At 42.3% G+C, this 21,146-nt stretch overlaps 1 protein-coding gene across 23 annotated transcripts in view; it reads left to right on the forward strand.

The window, feature by feature from the left end:
• Positions 1-21,146, forward strand: part of TENM2 (teneurin transmembrane protein 2) — a 795,537-nt gene that overhangs the window by 391,741 nt on the left and 382,650 nt on the right. For 21 of the 23 annotated variants that reach the window (XM_083481507.1, XM_083481506.1, XM_083481494.1 and 18 more), the window contains one exon: positions 8,530-8,613. In XM_083481507.1, the coding sequence (XP_083337633.1) occupies positions 8,530-8,613 (84 nt within the window). Of the gene's footprint in view, positions 1-5,702; positions 5,799-8,529; positions 8,614-21,146 lie in introns of those variants that run through there. The other 2 variants (XM_083481492.1, XM_083481499.1) reach the window with 1 other exon arrangement.

Genomic DNA, 21,146 nt, shown 5'->3' on the forward strand with positions numbered 1-21,146 from the left:
TTGCACAAATGTCCTGGTGTAGAATAGTGGTCTTCTGGTACTATTTTCTAGAACCGCAGGAGGCAATGTAGAAGGAAACCATGGTATTGTGACTTTGAGGGGCGGGCAGGCTGTATGCCTGAGCTACCTCTAATTCCTGGATGTAGCACAGATTCAATTTCTGGAATAGCCAGGCTCGCTTCCTGGTGAGGTAGTTGCCGTCTAAGTATGGGTCGTTAAAGTAACAAAGAAAGTGACTCAGTGCCAGAGGACAAATGAGTGGGCTTTTCCTCCCTCAACTGCCTGTTAGTTAGAGAGACAAAGAGTTGAGTTACGGATATGTGAGCTAGAGCTGCAGGCTGCAGGCTGCAGGCTGGGCAGATGGGAGAGGCAGAGCCATGCCTGATCCCTGTTTGAATCAAAGGCTGTGACTATGGGAAATGCAAGACCCTCTTGAGGTGTTAGTGCTGTGAGACCCTCCATTGTAGGATCAGATTGTATATACATGTAAATAAGTCATATATCCTAAAGACAGCACAATCTCTGCTGGCCCTCATTCTGAGGAAATTGAACTCTGTGTAAGTGCCTGGAACCCTTGGAATCTCATAACGCTTGGCGATTGGGGTGGTGCACAACACTATTAAAAGTTACTGAGAGGTGTTGGAGAAACAACAGGTCACTGTTTCTCTCACCTTGCACAAGGCTATTTCAGTCCCCAAACCAGTACGGAAGCTGTTTTGAAATTAAGTAAGTTGGTTAGTGTGTTGTGCTGATAACGCGAAGGTTGCAGGTTCATTCTCTGTATGGAACAACTACGTATTCCTACATTGCAGGGGGTTGGACTAGATGATTCTCAGGGTCCCTTCTAACTCTATGATTCTAAGCTCCTACAGGCATTGTATGCCACCAAAGAAGTGCATAACTAAGAGCATTGCTCTTGGGCAGCCTTTTCTTCAGGAGAATCCAGGCAAGTTTGGGCAGGATACGGTCCAAGTAGATGAGCAGACTGTTTCGCTTCCAGGCTGCTTAAGCCTTCAGTTGCACTTGTGCCATTCTTGGTGGAATGGGTGGAATGAGCTCTGTGGTTCTCCAGGTCAACTTGAAATCTAGTGTTTCTTATCCTGGATTCTGTATTTAGCCTTGTGACTCAGTCACAAATTGTGTTCCAGACACTACTGATTTGTTCTGGTACTACCATTTTACGTGCTAAGAGCAGCTTAGCACCTTGTCAACTCTGTGGGGGGAGGGTGCAGGGTCTTAAGTATGGAGGGCATTGCATTTTGTGTTAACGCCCAAAAACCTTTTGAGGAGATACAAAGCATCGTGGAACATTTGACAAATGTCTTGTTCTGCTATGAACTTTCTGATGCCAAGAGCCATTCACAGTGGAACAGACTACCTCAGAAGGTGGTGGACTCTCCTTCGCTGGAGATGGCCATCTGACTGAGATTATTTAGCTGTGATTCCTGCATTGCAGGACTAGATGACCCTTTGGGTACCTTATAATTCTACAGTTCTTTGGTTCTATACACAGCATGTTGCACCAACCATATAACATTTCCTGTCACTAGAATGCAAGGGTTCGGGTTTTGCAGAATGCACACACTAATGTTCAAGAATCAAATCTGGATCCAGTGATCTATGTTTAAAAGAGGAAATACTTTGCCATTCACTACATAGTTAAGAAATGCAAGAATTATAGGCATGCATTACATTTTCATTCTAACGATTCATGTACAGTATATTGTGTAATCCTTAATTTTATGGTACCAAAAGGAGTGCTGCTAGGATCAGGAGTAAAGTTTTATGTAAACCGTAAATCGGGCATATTGCAGCTATAAAAATATTTATTTTACACTTTTAAATTCAGTGCCCTAAATATTTAGATCCTTACATGTATGAGTGTTCAGAGAAATTAACTCTCCAATTTTTGAAATTGTTTTATATATATATTCCAAATACTGAACACAGAGTCCTTGGAAATTAACCAGCAATACTGTTTTTGTTTGTTTGTTTGTGGCAGACCTTTCAGGATTTTATTTCAAAACCCATTAGTGATTGAAATAAGTGACCATCACATAGTACTGGGGAAAGAGACAAATGATTCTACTTCCTAAATGCTGTTGGTTCCAAAGAGCAGTAATTTAAAATTAGGTCATTTAGTGGATTGTGGGAGGACGGAAGATTAAAGGTGATAGCTTGTTATGATTAGACTATGGTTCTGCTTCTGTTCCTGACTCATTGCAAAGCATATTGTGTGGATGAGCTGCTTGTGGGAGGACATCTAATGTGAAAGTAAGGTAGGCTTATCTAAATAGGACCAAAAGGAATTCTGTGAAGGCACCTGCCTGATATCAGTAGGCAGGGAGTTCCGAAGTGTTGATGCTGCCGCACTAAACAATTCAGTTCTTGCAGATGGGGTGCAGGTATGGGGATGTATGGTGTGTTGAGGAGGGGTAGTATCTATGTCGTGATCCTTCTGCTGTAGTTTGTCTACCTTTAGTCCCTACCTTGGACTCAACTATCACCTGTGACTCCTTGAAGCTGCCAGCATGTGATAGCGGCCACACCCTGGGAATGGCTTTAACTGGCTGACGAAACAAAGTGAGGGTAGCCAGTGGGTACCTTGGTGAGTTAGGGAATTTCTGTGCATGCAAATACAGGCTCTGGCAGATTGAGCAGACAAGACCAATAATAAGTCTAACGGTCAAGAAGGCAGTTTCTGCACGTGCTGTAGAGGGAAGTGAGGGGCAACCCAGGAAGGTAGAGAGCCCATCTAGGAGAAGGCAAATTGATGCTAAACTTCTGCTGCCTTAGGGGAAAAGGCTAAGGAGTAAACCCTACATAAATCTGGAGTGGAGTCCCTAAGACAATTGGATAGTGCCTTGTACACCTCCTTCCAGCAACTCCTGCAGCCTAGCTGGCCAAACGTATTGCTCTGTCTTTTGTGGACCACATCAGCAAGACCCATGGGACGGGTCTTGTCATCTGGGCATTCCAGAAACTTCATATACACTGCTCAGATCTGCAACCCAGGGCGGTCACTTTGGTGCTGCTAATGCAGCGCTTTGACTTCAGCCTCAGAGGCACACTCCATTGTCTCTTTACAGAAGCAGCAATAAGACAGGTCAGCATGTTTGGATAGAAACGGCCACAACTTTATTCATTACGGATGTCAGTTGGTTTGCCTCAGGCATTGGGTATGCATCCTGAATCAACCAGCCCAACTGTTGGTTGATCATTCTACCAGGGTTGATCCTGGGTTAATGGATCCCCCCATGATGAAAATCAAATAGGACAAACCCACCAGGGTGCCATTTGGGGAGTTCTATGGCCTGTTAGCCCCTGTCTGGGCCCTTGGACAGAACCTTTCCCCTTGGACCTCTTTACCGAGGTAACCTGAAAATGTGTTCCAGTTTCGACTAAGGATACAATCCAGTGTGTTTTTCAGCCTTAAATTGTGACAGTTGCTATGAGGCAGGCAAAGCCCCCAGACGGGTCCAATTTGTTTGCGAGCAAATTTATTGCTGGCCTCAAATACAGTGACAAATAATTCCATAGCAGGGTCATGCATGTGCTCTACCATCTTACCTTTGGGCAGGGCCAAGACATACAGGGTGGGACATCTGTTGCCGACTGCAGTGCCCACACTCAGTGCAGCTGTGAAGGCAGACATGAGTGGATACAGGCTTCCCCAAAGCCTTTCTCTCAGATCATCCATAATTGGTTGAACTGAATTCAAATTATTGACAGGAAGACCAGCATCCCTCATGAATGGCTACAGCCAGTGAAAAAGGATCCTCACTCTCCTTTCCAGCTTTTTATTTATTTTTTTCAAAAATCATGAACTCATATGCAATTCACACAAGTGACACATTGTTAATATCACATTTTTAATAGCAGTTCTTGATTGGACACTACAAACATAAATGGGGCTCAGCCCCTGCAATAGCAGCCCAAACCATGTCATAATAGTCACAAATACATGTGTGTGTGTGTGTGTGTGTGTGTGTGTGAACGCTACTACAAGTAGCTTCACACCAGTTTTGGACACTTACAGCAGTCTGAAATGTTAAGAGAAGTGCTATAAATAAAAGCACTTTCTACTTTCATGAGCATGCACTTTTGGCATGCTAATTACATTTGTACAATCGCCCAAAAGGCTTGAGCTCTGTTCCTGACAGAACAGAAAACACCTACCTCAAAATTGGTAATATGATGGAAAATGAGTCTCCCTTCCCTGTGAGCTACTTTTTTATTTATTGCATAACAATTTGAACTTTATGCATATGCATGTTTATACATGGACCCACTATTTCAGTTTTTCAAAAACAAATCTGTACCACTGATATTTCTAAGATCTATAGGGGTTCTGCTGCATTCCTTAATGTAGCAACAATATGCTTTCTGCGTAGGTCCACCTACATCAATAGGAAAATATTCTTAGCAGCAGGGCAAAGGGAAGGGGTGGGGGGATATCTGTTCATCTATCTAAATCAGTAACAGTGAGCAGCCCCCGAAATGAGCGAGCTTCCCTGCACACATCCTGAGATGGCCCACAAATCATGGCTGGGGTGGCAACACACACCAGAGAGAGCCAGGAACACAAACACAAGAGAAAGAGACAGAGAATAGTTGCAAACTCCTGCTGAGCTGACCTCCACAGCCCAGAGAACTGGAAGGAGGGGGGACAGGGGATGGAGAAAACATGAGAACACAGAAAGTGGAGTGTGTTGGATTGGGCTGAAGTCACAAGAAAATGACTATCTGGTAGAGAAACACACATGAGCGGTGCAGCCCCAGCCCAACCCAGAAGCAGCCCATTTTGCATGCCTCTCCTTCATACAACAGTGTGTGAGAGAGAAAAACCAAACAAATATACGAGGCACTTTTCCCTCTCTGCTACCTGGGGAACACTTGCCTTTGGTGGGCTCACCTTTCCTCCCCTGCCCCTCTGTTCTCTCCACATAGTATTCAAATGAATCAGGAAATTGCTCTTTACTTTTCTAGTCCCGCACCTTTGGCGCCATTCCAATGACTCACTGTACAAGGTGGGCTGAGCTCAGGGCTGGAGAGAAAGGGAGGGAAGGAGGGAGGGAGAACAAGAGGAGAAGGCAAGGTGACAGCAGGAGCACTTCTGCTGCCTTGTGATATGAGAGGGTCGTGTGGTTGGGTGGAGTCATGGGATTCCCTGGAGGACAATAACGCTAATGCAGGAGCTGCTGAAGCAGAATGAGAGGACCGTGGTGAGGTGACCTCTCTTTGAAGTCCCATCAGGAAAGTGCGGTCATTGCGATAAGGCTTCCTAAACCCTGTATCTTCCTCAGCCTTCACTCTCCTCAGCTGAGCAGCACAAGGAAGTGGGCTGAGCCCTGGAGACAGAGGGACTCCCTCCACCCCCAGTGCTGGGAACCAACCACATCGTCTCCGGTCCCATGAGGTGCTGGGGTGAACCTCCTCAGCTCCTTCGGTGAGAACGGTGGCAGTTTCACCTCACGGGGCTGGAGCCAATGCAGTTTGTTGTTTCAACCTCAAGGTGTATCACCAGATCATGATGTTTAGCTGGTGATACATCACAATGTTGAAAACCTGACATCACCCAGCCTAATGTCCAATTTGACAAAGCAACATCCTTGGAAGCTGCTGGAATATCAGGAGTGTCCAACACTGAGCTTGACCTCATTAGCTAGTATTATATATATTTGGAGTTAATTTCCTTTCTATGATGCCAGCTATAACAAGATATATTCCTCTTCATTTAATGTTGGGTGATCACTGGCAACCTTAAAATGAGAAAATGCTCTCTGAATTATTACATGGTTAGTTATGATGAAATCAACTATTTTTAGTAGATAACATTCAGTAGAAATCCTGAGTTCTGCATTTCTAAGTAGTTTTGACTTGACTACATATTTCTTAGTATTATTCATAGCTTTTTGCTTGCAATGAAGGGCCCTTGAAAATCTGCAATATTTTCTGGTGCTTTAAAATCAAGAGTTACTCATCAGACATAAAGCTCAGCTGATTAGACCTGGACAAGAGTACCTGAAAATGACATGGTTTGAAACACTCATACCTTTGATATCAGTTTTTACAGACAGCAAACTTCTCTTTGTGTACAGTAGAATAAGAGCTCTTAGCAGCCTGCTTTTGAAATCACACGGGTCTAGCTTTTAGACACCTATTGAATGGCATAACATTTTTATGTCAAATCGGCTTAAGAAATCCAACTGATTGTAATGTGGTTAATTTGATAACAAATCATCACTGATTTATGAAAAGTCCCAGGTCCATCACATTGGACAAGTGGGACTGGCAGTGTATCCTCAGCTTCTAAAAGGCGTGATCTTGCTCAGATTCCAGGCTGCCATAAACAGAAGCTATGCTGTGCTGTTCAGGCTTTTTGGAGCATTCTCCCTCAACCCTAATCCTGCTCTCCAGAATAAAGCTTTTAGGGCTTTCAGCAGGCCAACTTCCTCACTCTGCCTTATCCCAGCTCCCCTGTCCTCTCCTTCTCCCCACAACTCCTACAACAACATTCATAATGTCCTTATGGGAGGGGACTTTTTTGTTACTTTTAATTTACAAACGTATATTTTATTTATGATTTATTTATTAAAATATTTATATTTTATCTTTTAGACAAATGTCCTCCATCTGCCAGGGTATCCCTGAATATATAGAAACCACAACCTTTGGGCTGAACTCATTTCACTTTGAAACCAATGGACATTCAGCCACCCAAGTTCATTATTAGAGGAAACTATTGAAATGTCAGAGATCTTTTAAATGGCAGGTCATGCATTTAGTATATAGTGTATCATGGGTATGTCATTTTTGCAAAATATAATTCCTTCAACTGTAACATGGGAATACAAATGTGGGTCACGACAGCCAACACGTTGTCTTCCAGATGTTGTGGACTACAACTCCTATCATTCTTGGCCATTGGGCATGCTGCCTGGATCTACAGGGAGCCATAGCCTGAAACAGCTGATGGGTATCCCATTGGCTACCCTGGTGTCAGGGAAGAGTTAGAAGTTTCCAGTTTCCCAGAGGGAGAAAGCTTTCCCCAAAGGGGGGGGGGGAAGAGAGCAGTGAATCTAATAGAAGAGAGCAACAGGAACAACAGGGAGGGACTGGCTGTTCACAGGAAAGGCAAGGGTTAAGTTCTAGCTCAGATTCGGAGGAGGGGAGGTACAAGCCAGCTCTAGCCAGGAGGTTAGAAAAAAGAGCGGGAAAGCGAAAGGAACGGCGCATTCGCCATTTTGAGAGCGGGCGGTCACGGAGAAGCAGAGCTCAGAAGGTATCTGAAATAAGTGACTCTGAGGAATAATAGTTAAAGATAAAAACCATTTATAAGATGGTTTGTTAATACGCAATAAAAAGTTATAAAAGAACAAGAAGCGTTTGTGTGGTGATCGGAAGAGGACAACGACCAGTCCTGACACCTGGTCTATTTTTTAAATAATAATAACTGACTGTGTTTTGATATTAGTGAATTTCCACCTCATCCCATCATTTTTCCATGGAAATGCTCTGCATTGTGCACAGCTTATCATCAAATGTATCACAGATAATTTTTAAAATTGATTCCAGAGGTGCTGCAACTTTCATTTCCTCTACTGATTCACAATAGTGGATATGTGCACAGGGGGTGATTGACCCCTGGTTTGGAACCATAGCCCCACCTCCACCCCTGCAAAATTGTTCTGCTTGAGTTTACCTGCCTTTCTCTTCACTCCTTATTCTTTCCCTTTTGTGTCTATTAAATGGTAAGCCATCAGCTAGGGGTCTTCTTGTTTTTAACCATCTTTGTACCATACCCAGAACATCTTAGGCGCCTTATAAATGCCAAATAATAGTGGGTTTTTTATTAAGAAAAAAGAGAAGTACTCCATACCAGTGAGTAGTGGCACAAAAAAGGTTTGGTTATACAAATTTTTAAAAATGAGTTTAGTGTTGATATTCATAGATGCATTGAAAAATGTTTTGGTTAATCTGAAAAGGACCTGTTTGATTATTATTATTATTTTGAATATGTCTTCCATTGCAAAATGCTTCTTAATATGCTTTCATAATGATTCCTAAAAAGTCAGATAAATTACTTTTGTAACTAATATAGAATGATATAAATTGGAAACATGTTATTAGGCTTATTCTGTTTATTCTCAGTTACTTGGTTTCCTGTCTAATTTGCATTCTGCAAAAATAATCCAGATGATGTTGATTCTTTATTAATATTTGTAAGTAAAGTAACTCAAGGCAAAATCTATGACTTAATATAAACAGACAATATTCACATTGAAAATTTGTTCATGAATGGTATAGTCCATGGGGACTAATATACATTACACCTAGTAATTCTATCAGCATGTTTTTGGGATATTAGATGTAGTTGCACAAAATGGTTTGCTGATGTGTGGTGGGTGGCAAAGGTGAACAATTCTCAAAATCCTGACTGCTGAACATGCCAACTAAAAATGCTTGTGTGACAATGAAGATTGATGAAGAGCTGGTTCTAAAACTTATGTATTTTATTTTATTTAGATTTTCATACACAACTTTCTGAGACTTTGAAAGACAGACAGACAGGCTGGCAGCAGCTGGCTGAAACAAAGAACTCTCTAATACGTAAGGTTTTCATCTTCCTTCACCCTGTATTTCCTATAACTCAATTCGCAGCCTTGCTAGCTGTGTGTTTCCAGCTTTGATTAGTCTAGCCAAATTTATATGTTTTTACTTTTATTTGTCTGTGTGTTTCTTGTTTGCTGGTCAGTGTTACTGCTTAGAATTAGTTTCTTCTTTTTAAAATATTGGTTTATGTATTGGATGGAGAGCTCATTGTCAAGATGCAGTACTGAAAGTGTGAGAGGTACAGGACCTAGTGTTGAAAATATGGAAGGTTAGATGCATTTTATCTTCTTAGAAAATGTGGTTACAGAATCCGATACTTGCCCTTTGACCGTTAAAATGCAAAGTTTGTTTACTGCAAATGCTCCACTACTTCCACTAGGACCTCTTCCACATAATATCCCCCCCAGGTGGGGGGGGGGTGTTCTAAAAGGATGCACATGAGAAATTTGATTATACATCCATGATGGATTCTTAGGAAAGCTACCAGGAGGATCTGGTCAGCATCTTGTCCTATACAATAATCTTTTCTGAAAATTCTAAACAAAAATATTTAGTTCAAATATATCAAAATCTGTGACAAATATTCCAAAAGCATATTGAAAGTAGTCCTTAAAGTAAATAATATTTTAAATTAATTACCTCAGTAACAAAAATGGTAGCGTATAGGCTTTTAACTCACTAAATCGTTATATGGAACAACTTCTGTGAATGCAGTGGAACTTTCCCTCCTTCTCCTCCTTGGTGCCTCTCATACAATCCACAATCTGCTCCAGTGGGTTAAGGGAATCTCCAGAGCAGATTTGGGGTGCATGCAAGGGAAGGAGAGGAAGGTGAAGTTCTGTTGCACTCATCTAAGTTGTTCTGTGTGTGCAGCGATGTTGTTTTATACTGTCTTTGGTTTTTACTAACTTAGGCTGCTTCCTGTGCTATATTTTGGAAAACAATTCCTCAGTGCAGAATGAACTCATATGTATAAAAACATGGCTTTTACTTACAGCATACGTTTGTGTGGAGGAGACCTTTCAGTTTATAGTTGCTGCTTGTGTGTTGCTGCTGACATAGAAGAGCCAAGTTTTATACATGTGAACACTGTTTATTAATTACTGTGACTTGGACCCTGGAAGGGCTCCTTCCATTTACAGAGAGCTGTTTCTATCTCAGGCCTCTGCCTGTCTGCTGACTTTAGCCCAGTTCAAACACCCCTAAACTCTCGATTTTCTCCTAACTCCCAGTGTGTTGAGGGAGGGGCACCCATTTGTCCTCTGGTGTAGAGCCACTTCCTTTGTTACCCTAATGACCAAGGGCATCTTAACCATAGGCACCAGGGGTGTGGGGCATTGGGCTCTCAGGGGTGCCAGGCCGAGAGTCCGGGGCCCAAGAGTTGGAGTCCAGGGAAGAGCCCACCCTTCAGAGCGCCATGGCGGGCTCTTCTGCTGCGGGCTCTTCTGTGCCACGAGTTCAGGGGTGGGTGAGCCAGCGAAACACTGAGGCGGCCAGCCGGCTCCACCCTTCTGCACGCCTGGGACTGGCATAGGGCCATGGAGAGGCCCGCCCAGCACACGCTGCTTACACCACGAGGCACTTGGCTTCGCTCAGTCGTTGACGCAGACACCTCAGGCTGATCTGTTGCGCTGGGCTCCTTATGTTTCCTGTTTTCTTTTCCTGAGCAGAGATAAGCGTGGTGCCAGCTCCCTAAAAAAGGTCAACATCTGTGGGCCCCCCCTAAAAAAAGGTCTACAACTCTGGGCAACCTGGGCGGATGACGCTGGGTGGATCCTTTCACCCTGGCGCTCCATATGCCCTGCTAATGACCCATACTTAGGTCCATTACTAAGAAGCTGGTCTGGCTATTCCAGCAATCAAATCCTCGCTGGATCTGGGAATTAGAAGGGACTCAGGTATATAGCCTACCCTCAAAAAACCACCCTCACAACAATATATTATCCTGCCAGTGGGCTCTCATGTCCAGTCAATATACATTTGATATAATTTGTATAAATGAACTTCTCTGAATGGGAATGATGCACACTGCTGTATATTCAGTTGTGCTGACTTGTAAAGGTGCTGCCTAAACTTCAAGACCCATATGCAGCTGCAACATGATTCTTCCAAAGGAAATTATTCATGAGTGTGTCCCGCACATACAGCACATCCACACATTCCCCAGCTGGTCATCTAAGGACTGTCAGCTAATCCTTTGTTGCTAGCCAAGTCTGTTTTTATGCCAGTTTCCTTTATTTACTAATATTTGAAAAAGATGGAGGGGTGCTCATAACAACGAAGGATGCTTGAGAATTATGCTTCCAGTTGAAGACTCTAGCTCTAGATATTATCCAGATTAAGATTCAGTGACATTCTATATATGCCACACATATGTAGCCATAATTTTTGTAAGCTAACAAGGAAAATTAGATATATGGTAAACATGTGATTGCTTATTTTCCTTTGTGTGTCTTTTGGGGAAGCTACTCTTCCTAGGGCTACTAACCAAAGTGCTAATATCTCATTATATGATCTTGTTATTTCTTCCACACAAGTGACCAGAACTGGTCTCAAATTATTCTTAGCTAACTTTCCTAACATGTCAAACATGAAACTTGAAACCTTGTGCATGCAAAGCATATTGTAGCCATGAGTGACAGGCTCTCATAACAACAAAAAACGTAGCCCTGCTAGATGAGATTAAAAAACTATCTTCTCCCGCATCCAGTTTCACACAATGGCCAGCCAGATGCTCAGAAAAAGGACATGAGGCACTAATCCTTTTCTGCTATCGTTTCCCAGCAATGGTTAATTTGAGCACATCTAAAAGTCAGTTAAAATGCTAAGAAAAAGTGCTTTGTCAGTCACCCACCCCACCTCATTCAGCTACCAAGTTTTATTGACAAGGGAACAGTAGCGTACTATGGCATTTCCAAATTCAGGAAGAAAATCATTTGTTTGGAAAGGTAGCATACGAGGAATACAAATTATAAACTACCCTTCACCCTAACATGCAGGGAGTTAATGGCACAAATGAATGTTCAAACATACATTCTCACTACAGTCTGAAACTACTTTTTCTCAACATTTGCACAGTCTGCAAGTGGTCAGTTCCTTATCACTTCAGGTAAATTTGTAATAATAACACCATGGTGTCTTAATATTCCCTGAAGGCTAGTTTCCTTTGCCTTTCTTACAGGCTGTTAGACATGAATACTATGATAACTCATGATCAGCCATTGTATCGCAACATTCATACTGTGACTCAGTATCTGCACCCAATAACCACAGTTGCTTAATTCATGCTAGGAATAATTTCCTCTTGAAACCTTTGCTTTCAATTTGAAACACTGTGTTTGCTTTGGTCCATTTTATTACTTGCCAGGAACTTGTTCTTGTAGAAAGGACAAATGCTGTTACTGGTATAGTTTGCACATGGTTACATCTAAAAAAAAACCACATCATTCGCTGTAGAAAATTGAGTAATCCTATTGCTTTGACAACAATAATAATGATAAGCAAACTGAATATTTTGTTACAGATTTTATTTGTGTGTGTGATTATTTACCTCAGTTAAAGCACATGCTTATAAAATGCATTTTAACACATTAAGATATAACCCTTTTATTTATTATACTTTAATATGGGATGAGAATCATGTCTACATATATAATCTTAATGTAGTAATTCAGAAGTTGGGCATTGTATACTGAAATAACAGGATACTACATAAAATGACACAGATGTGGGAATTGGCAGTAATATCAGCATTGCAGTACTAGCAATTTGTTGAAAGAATTATGACCAAATCATGCATTTTGGTTCTGTGAATAGACAGATGGCACAGACTTTGCCATCTATCTGAGGACACATCCCTACAATGACTGCAGTATGTTTCAACAACACATGAGGCTATTGTAAAAGCAAAACCTTTGTTTCTCTGTAGATAAAAGATTAGATCCTACATGTATCTTCCACAAATGGAAGGACTCCTTATATTAATGGAAGATGTTTGAATCCAGCAGAGGATCCCACTGGTGGAAGGGCAGAAGAGACCATTTTTGCTAATTGCCCTGACTCCCCTGTAGCAGCACCCCATCCCAGTTCTAGAGGACCCCGCAATTGTGCAAAGCAGTTTTGGGAGGTGTGCCACAAGAGTTTCACTGAAATATTTGGGGTAGAAATAAGTTTTTGTGAGGGTGAATATTTTCCCCAAACCATTCTTACATGACATTCTTGTGTGCTTTTTATCACCTATTGGTACCTGCTTCTTTTCCTAACCTGCAAGTTGTAATTTAACAGGCTTCTTCATGAAGTGATACCTACCAATCAGCAATTAAGTTGGCAATTAATGATACCATGTCATTATACAGCCAATAAGATATGGTTATGTGACCATTTTACCAAGCCAGGTCAGATTGAAGGTGATTTCACTCTTAAGTAGAAAAACATTTTAGCCCCATTTTGTATGGATTCCCAAACAATTATTGAAATAGGTGTGCTTATTTCATGGAAGCAATGTTTTTAACAAAGTGTACTCCATTTTATTTTTGTGAGTAAGGTTGCTTTAAACATTCTGTTCATTCCACTAATAGTTTTGAGTATATATTCATTTTTAAAATATATACTCAAAACTATTAGTGGAATGCACAGAACATTTAATCTACTTTTCTTTTATTCTGTATTTTAAATGGCATAGAACTGCCTGTGTTCTAGACATACATAGCCTTTTTTCTAGATGAGCTCTTGCTTGTAGCTAGGGGAAAGCTTTCTATTGTGCTGTTGTTTGTGTTGATGACTACCACTTTTTGAAAATGGTTACACAAGTTAAAACTGCTTTGAATGTTTTACAGTAATCTTTTAATTGGTTTTTAACAATATATGAATTCTTGAAAATATTGTGAAAGCCAGTTAAAATGTGACAATAAAGCACTGTAAAAGCCAATTAAAAGGTTAAGATTGATTAAGCCTGGTTTTAAAGCCACTGGGCATGATGTGCAATGAGAGCTTGTTTAACATACTGCAAACTAAGGAGTCACTTGTTCAAATCTTTCTCAGCCGTAAATTAACTAGATCTCAGGAATGCTGCTATCTTAGTCATAGCCCTACATCTGCAGTGCAAGGATAACAATTCTGGATTAATTTATGAAGATACCTAAATGCATGTGATTTGCTTAAAACATTCTACAATTGCAGTGTGCATGCTAATCATTATTGTACATTCTCACAGTGCAATCTGACACAGATCTCAAAAGGTAAAAGGTAAAGGACCCCTGACAGTTAAGTCCAGTTGCGAATGACTCTGGAGTTGCTGCACTCATCTTTCTTTACTGGCCGAGGGAGCTGACGTTTGTCCGCAGACCATTTTTTCTGGGTCATGTGGCCAGCATGACTAAGCCACTTCTGGCGAAACCAGAGCAGTTGCACGGAAACGCCATTTACCTTCCCACCGGAGCGGTATCTATTTATCTACTTACACTTTGACGTGCTTTTGAACTGCTAGGTTGGCAGGAGCTGGGACCGAGCAGCAGGAGCTGACCCTGTTGTGGGGATTCAAACTGCTCATCTTCCTTTTGGCAAGCCCTAGGCTCTGTGGTTTAGACCACAACACCACCTGTGTCCCAGATATACTGAGAAGTAAATACCACTAAGTTCAGTGGGTTTTACTCCCAGGTACTGTTGGAGTTGGAACTTAACGAGTTAAGTTCTTCCCATGATGCCACACCATTCTGACGTCAGCTTTCGAAGCTGGGAGGATTTTGGGAGGAGTTTGCCAGTCCCACTCTGTGTTCCGTGGGGAAAAGACGCAAGTCTGGCATGGCTGCAAATAGTCCTGGAAATTCCTGAGAAATGTTGGAATAAATGCTGTAAATAGACAAGCTGGACTCTGTGTGTTTGTCTGGAAGCTGAATCAAGCTGGTGACAGTTCTACACCGCTGTGTGAAACTCTGCTGAGCCGTGACTGAGTGGCGCAGCTGAGGGAAGCGCGCCGGACCGGGCAGCCATAAATCGCTAATCGAGGTTCGTAAATCAATTAGCGGGGGTCACGGCTAATAACCAAAAGTCACAGGTTATGGATCCTAAATCATCGCTTGTAAAACTGTCACGGAAGATACTGCTGGAATGCGTTTGAAGTCTGCGGTGTCGAGCAGGAGGCAAAGGAGCAGCTGCGGAGTTTGAAAGCAGCTAGCTGAAAAACGCAGAGGTTTGCTGTGGAGCCAGGAGCTGAGAACAGCAGGGTATCGTTTCTCCAGGGAGAGAAGCCAGAGGAGCTGACGTTATTGTAAGTACAGCTTGGGGCCCCCTTGGGAGAACGGAAGAAGATGGCGGACGGCCATGACTCATTCTCCGTGCCTTTCGAAAAGTTAAACGGCCAAAATTGGGGAGAATGGAGCAGAAAGCTGAAGGCCTGGCTGGTAGCCAAGGGTCTGTGGGACGCGGTCTTAAGGCCTCCACTGCCTCAACCAGCCGCCGGAGCTGCAGCAGCAGTAATTGCAGATGCGCATGCTTCGCAGAGAAAAAACCAGAAGGCCCTGGGAGCTATAGTGCTCAGTTTGGAGGGTTCAGAGCTGCCCCATGTGGAGGGTTTGGAAACTGCGCATGAAGCTTATGCTGCTCTTGAAAGAGTGCACCACAGGACCACGGCTGGTGCTAAAATCCACACCACCAGGCGTTTGTTTGAAATGAAGCTGCGTCCAGGTGGGGACATAAGACAACATGTTACAGAGATGCTCTCTGTGTTTAATGAACTGCGGCTGTTGCAGGTGAACTTTACAGATGAATTGAAGGTTTATATTTTGCTAAGCTCTCTGGACAAAAGTTATGACAATTTATGTCTAACTCTGGAGTCTATGAGTCCGCAGGATCTGACTTTGGCGTACGTCACAGGACGCTTGGCCGACGAACAGGAAAGGCGCATCAGGGAGAGCAAGTCTGGTGCAGGTAGCTCCACCGGGAAAAAGGGGGGGGCTAAGCAAGATGAGAGCTTTGTTCAGGCTTTTGCCATTCGTCGGTGCTACGTGTGTGGATCTCACAGTCATTTGAAAAGAGACTGCCCACAGCAAGGGAGGGCAGCTGGACAGGAAGGCTTCAAGGACACCTTTCATGGAAATCAGTCGGGTTTCCATGGGAACCAGTCTGGGAGAGCAGGCCAGCCTGGGAACGCAAGAGGAGGACGCGGAAAACAACGTGGGGAGACGTATCAGATAGCAGCAAGTCTGGCTTTGTCTGAAGACAGCTGTGACCAAAGCACTGAGTTTCGTTTCGTTATTGACTCTGCAGCTAATCGCAATTTGATTCCAGAGACACATGCTGTCGAGAGGTGGAACTGCACGGCAATTCCTGCCGGGAAATCTGTACTGTTTGCAAATGGACAGAAAGGAAATTTGACTAACGTTGTAAATCTGCATTTTCGTATTTTACAGGAAACGCTGGAGTGTTGTACCGTTCCTGGGATGAACCACTGTCTTTTATCTGTGCCTTATCTACTGAAAATGGGATTTACGGTTTGTTTTCAGGGTGATGTGTGCACAATCTCCAAAGGAGGGAGGATGCTTGCCAAGGTTAAAAAGGGGCAGAATGATCTCTTCATTCTTAAAACGTCTCTGGAGGGTGATGGGAAGGTTAAGAAAGCACAAGCACTGCGTGCTACAATTCCCAATCATGATGAATGTGTCCATATTTGGCATGCTAGGACGGCACATAGTTCAGTAGAAGAACTACAGGTGCTGCCGGAGGTTTCTAAGGGGTGTAAGATTTTAGAATGTGGACATGCTGTAAGTTGTGAAACTTGCAAGCTGGCAAAGGTAAAAGGATGCAGTTATCCAAAAGTTGAGAGGACAACCACTAGGCCTTTTGAACAAATTCACGTAGATTTGTGGGGTCCTGTAAAAGAACCAAGTCTGGGAGGGTCAAGGTTTCTGCTCTCGATACAGGATAATTTTACACAGAATTCCTGGACACACGGTCTCAAATCCAAGGGTGATGCAGCACAGCTGATCAAACGTTGGATTGAGGAGGTGGAAGTAAAGTTTTCCACCAAAGTGCAAGCTGTCACAAGTGACAGGGGAGCTGAGTTTACAGGTTCTGCTTTGCAGAAGTACTTTCGCAAGAAAGGGATACGTCACACAGTGACTTCACCCAATCAGAGGGGGGAGGCAGAGCTCAAGTGTCAGGCTCTGGTTAAAACTGCACAGGTGTTGCTGAAAGATTCTGGGTTACCTCCAAGGTTTTGGCTGGAGGCAATCAAGTATGTGAGCTTCACCTGGAATCGCACCTACAATTCCATGGTAGGGGACACACCGTTTGGGCTGTTGCATGGCAGGAAACCCCAGATTCATTTTTTGCGTATGTTCGGGTTACATGCGTCTGTGTCAGTACCTGCTGCGTTGCAGGGGCCAGATGGATCCAAGTTCCGGAAAATGATCTTCTGTGGGTATGAGCCAACAGCAAGTGCATGGAGGTTTGCATTTCCATCAGGTGATCAGAGTAAGTTACTGATCAGCAAGCACGCTGAGTTCTATGAGCAGGATGAAAAGTCAAAACCTGCTTCCAAGCGTGATGTTCTTTCAGAATGTCTTTCTGATTCAGAACAGGAAGATTCTGAGGGGGAGGAAGAAGAAACTGAGTCTGATGATGACGATCAGGTAACTGACCAAAGTCAGGAACAGGAGGAGGTATCTGTAATTTCTCCACAGGTTAAGAGAACACCCAAAAGCGAGCCCAGTTCTCCGGTGAGTGTAATGGAGAGGGTTCGAAAACGTTTTAAGTCAGAGGGGGAATCCCGTGAGGCTGAGGACACAGGTCCTGGTGGCAGTGAGTCAGAGGTAACATCTGAGTTTGTGCCCAGAAGGTCTAGTCGCTCAACAAAGGGCATTCCGCCGGAAAGGTACCAAGCAACAAGTGCGTGGGCCTGGTTCGCACAGTGTGATTCTGGGAATGTTGAAGGGGTTCAACAGGTGCCTGGGAAAGATGCTGGGAGGGAGCACAAGGCAAAGGGGAAGGTGTTGAACTCAAAAGGGTCTTGTCAGAAGGTGCGGCAAGGGAGGGTGTTGGAGTTGGAACTTAACGAGTTAAGTTCTTCCCATGATGCCACACCATTCTGACGTCAGCTTTCGAAGCTGGGAGGATTTTGGGAGGAGTTTGCCAGTCCCACTCTGTGTTCCGTGGGGAAAAGACGCAAGTCTGGCATGGCTGCAAATAGTCCTGGAAATTCCTGAGAAATGTTGGAATAAATGCTGTAAATAGACAAGCTGGACTCTGTGTGTTTGTCTGGAAGCTGAATCAAGCTGGTGACAGTTCTACACCGCTGTGTGAAACTCTGCTGAGCCGTGACTGAGTGGCGCAGCTGAGGGAAGCGCGCCGGACCGGGCAGCCATAAATCGCTAATCGAGGTTCGTAAATCAATTAGCGGGGGTCACGGCTAATAACCAAAAGTCACAGGTACCTATGTATATATATTACTACTGTGGAACCTCAGTTTTTGAACGTCTCCATTGACGAATGATTCAGAACTCAAATGCCATAAACCCGGAAGTAAATGCTTCCGTTTCCGAATGCGCCTCGGAAGTTGAACTTCCGAGGCAGCTTCCGTATTGAGTTTTTCCTATTATTTTTTCCGTTTTGTATTGAGTTTTCGGTTTTTGACTATTTTGAAACTTGAACGGTCTTCCGGAACGGATTACCTTCGGAAACCGAGGTTCCACTGTCATATAATTTGCAGAAATGTGCAAAGCTTTTTTAAAATTAATTATTCTTACCTCATTTATTTTCATAATATCACCAGTGCGGCTCAAAGATTACTCCTTGAGCTTCATGGAATCACTGATCAGGAATCTAAATCAGTTATCTCCCTGACCAAACTCCAACGTGTGCCTCACTATATTTGCTCATACATTCTGTGTTCTGCTGGTGGTGCACAAAAAGGTTCTGTTTTGCAATTCATTTACTCAGAAACTGAAGAACTGAGTTAAGTATAGTTTACCATTTTTTCAGTTCCACAGCCGAAGTGGCACCATTGTACTTCATAATCATCTTTCTAACCCTTGCTGTCTCTCTCGTCCATTCTCTTACCTACTCTTATTTTATTCTGTACTGTTGATATTTAAATTTCAAGTTCTGTTGAATAGGGACATATCTTTTCCTTAAGTAACTTATAAATTTACACACAGGCTGATAGCCTGTATGTTTATTTTATTTTTTACCTTTACTACATTTATACCCTGCTTTTCTTCCAACAAAATATCTGTGTAAAAGGCTTCTCTTCCTTTTATCTTCACAACAACCTCATGAGGTAGATAAATCTGACGAGTAACTAGTCAAAGATTTACCCAGTGGGTTTCAGGGCTAAGTGGTTATTTGAATGTGAGTCTTGTAAATCTTAGTCTGATACTAACCCACACTTAGAATGACCAACTTCATTGTTATTTTTACGCTATGGCACTGTTCATAAATACTTGACAGTGGAAGTTCCAGTATACAACATTGTAGACCACAACAGTGTGTGACACATTCTACTCTTACTGAAGTTGGTGTGATTATTCTCATCGTCTGAAAGTAGATTATATACAGACACTAGTTAGGTAATCACTGTGGTATGGAATTGTGCTCGGTGCTACTACCTATAAGCAATAGGGGCAGATCAGCTTCCAACTTCAATATGTTGGCACTGTACTTCTGTACAAAGGCCAACCTACAAATGCAGATTAGTAGGGACAAGATGCAGATGGTCATTGTCTTATTGTAAGTCTGAAGAAGGTGTGATCCAGTGTGCTGAAACTTTTCAGGAAATCTTTAAGCCCCCTCTCTTTTACCCAGAAAGAAATGAGGAAGTTGTCAAATACCTGGCAGTTGCAACATGGCTGGTGGGCTAGATTGGTGGGTAACAAGATATGCAAACTGGGTGTAATACTTTCCCTTTCTATTCTTCACTGTAGGCATCTCTTTTAATGCAGATAGGACTGGTGATCCTCACCTTGGGGACTCTGTGCATGACATTCCCCTGTGTATTGCTAATTGTACCACATTCAGAGCACTATGTTTTGTGGGGTTATCTCTAGAACAGGCCTGTTGTGGTTCCTACAAAGTTTCTTTCTGATATTGTTCATTCAGAAAACTGAAAGGGGGAATCAAAAATTTCTCCATTCATATTTGTGATGGAACCTGGGTATGGAGGCATGAGAAATAACCTGTTGAATAAAGACATCTGGGACAGAAGTCTACATCACTCCTGTTTCTCATATGTCTGTGGTGTTCTAGAATTACTGAAATATTTTCATGTCCTTTATTTATTAATTTTCTGTGATAAGTAAGCTTACAAACTGAATTATAATTTGCTTTCATCCAAAGAAGCCTAGTGCAAGAAGCAGGAAGGCACTTTCACTTTCATTGTGGACTCATCTTCAGTATGCCCCTGCACCATACCCAACACCATCCTAAGGTTCCCTTGACCCTCCCAGTCAGCTTCTTTTGGGGGAAGAGGGGCTATGACAACAAGCTGGGAAAGCCCTGTTCTATGAACAAAACCGTGGTCATGATTTTAAAGTTTCAAGTCTTTGATTTTTAATTTCAGAGTGACATCTATAAAACATTTTAAGAGATTTTAAGAAGGCATTCACAGTATAGTTTATATTTCCAAAAGAAATGACAGGTGTATTTTAGCTTACTGTGACTGTATGGTTATGAATTTAGATCTCTAAAATTTCTGTCATTAATCTTAAAATAGCTACTAGAACACACAATCTTGGCAATTTTCACACCCAACTATTTCTATCGTCATAGAAAATTGCATTTAAATAAACCAGACACTGTTCACCCTGTTGCAATTCCACTGAAGGTAACCCAGTAATTAGTTTAGTCAACCCGGTTCCTTCACTCTAGGTTTCAAATATTTATTCATGTTGACTTCATACAGGTTATATAGCAAACTGTATTTACATCCTGCAGGTATGTGCACTGATTTCTACAGATGCCAGTTTCAGATTGAACAATTAATTTTCTTACAACATGCTGTTTTGCCTGTGAATCATCTATCAGCACGTGTTGTAAACTACATTATGAAATATGTGTTAGTATATAAAAATATAATTTGTAAGAATCAAATACATTTTGGAAAAAAAGAATTAATTGCAGATTACTAGCAAAAAGAAAACTGAAAACTGTGTGTGATAGAAACCCCCAAGACAGATTTATTCTTTGTTATAGAATTTGTGTCTTCAGAACACTTGAATTCGAACCACCAAATTTGCAAACTTTGTTTGTGAAATAAAACAGATTGCATCTTGCAAGATGGAGCTTCTGGCAAAATACAACATTGTTTCAGATTTATATAAACTTATCTCGGGTGCATTGTACCATGTCCTGGAGAATTTGAAACCACGAAAATAAGTGTTCATGTTTTATGAAATTCAATGACAGCAGATTTAAAAAACCAGCATTTTGAATGGCACTTTTTACATAGGTGGCAGTTTTTAACACAAGCAGTGACAAAATAAACACCATCTCTTAGTGCTGACTTATTCCATAGTATTAACGCTATTCTATTTCTTAAA

The sequence above is a fragment of the Podarcis liolepis genome (assembly GCF_965112155.1).
Source record: "Podarcis liolepis genome assembly, chromosome: 2".
Classification (NCBI taxonomy): domain Eukaryota; kingdom Metazoa; phylum Chordata; class Lepidosauria; order Squamata; family Lacertidae; genus Podarcis; species Podarcis liolepis.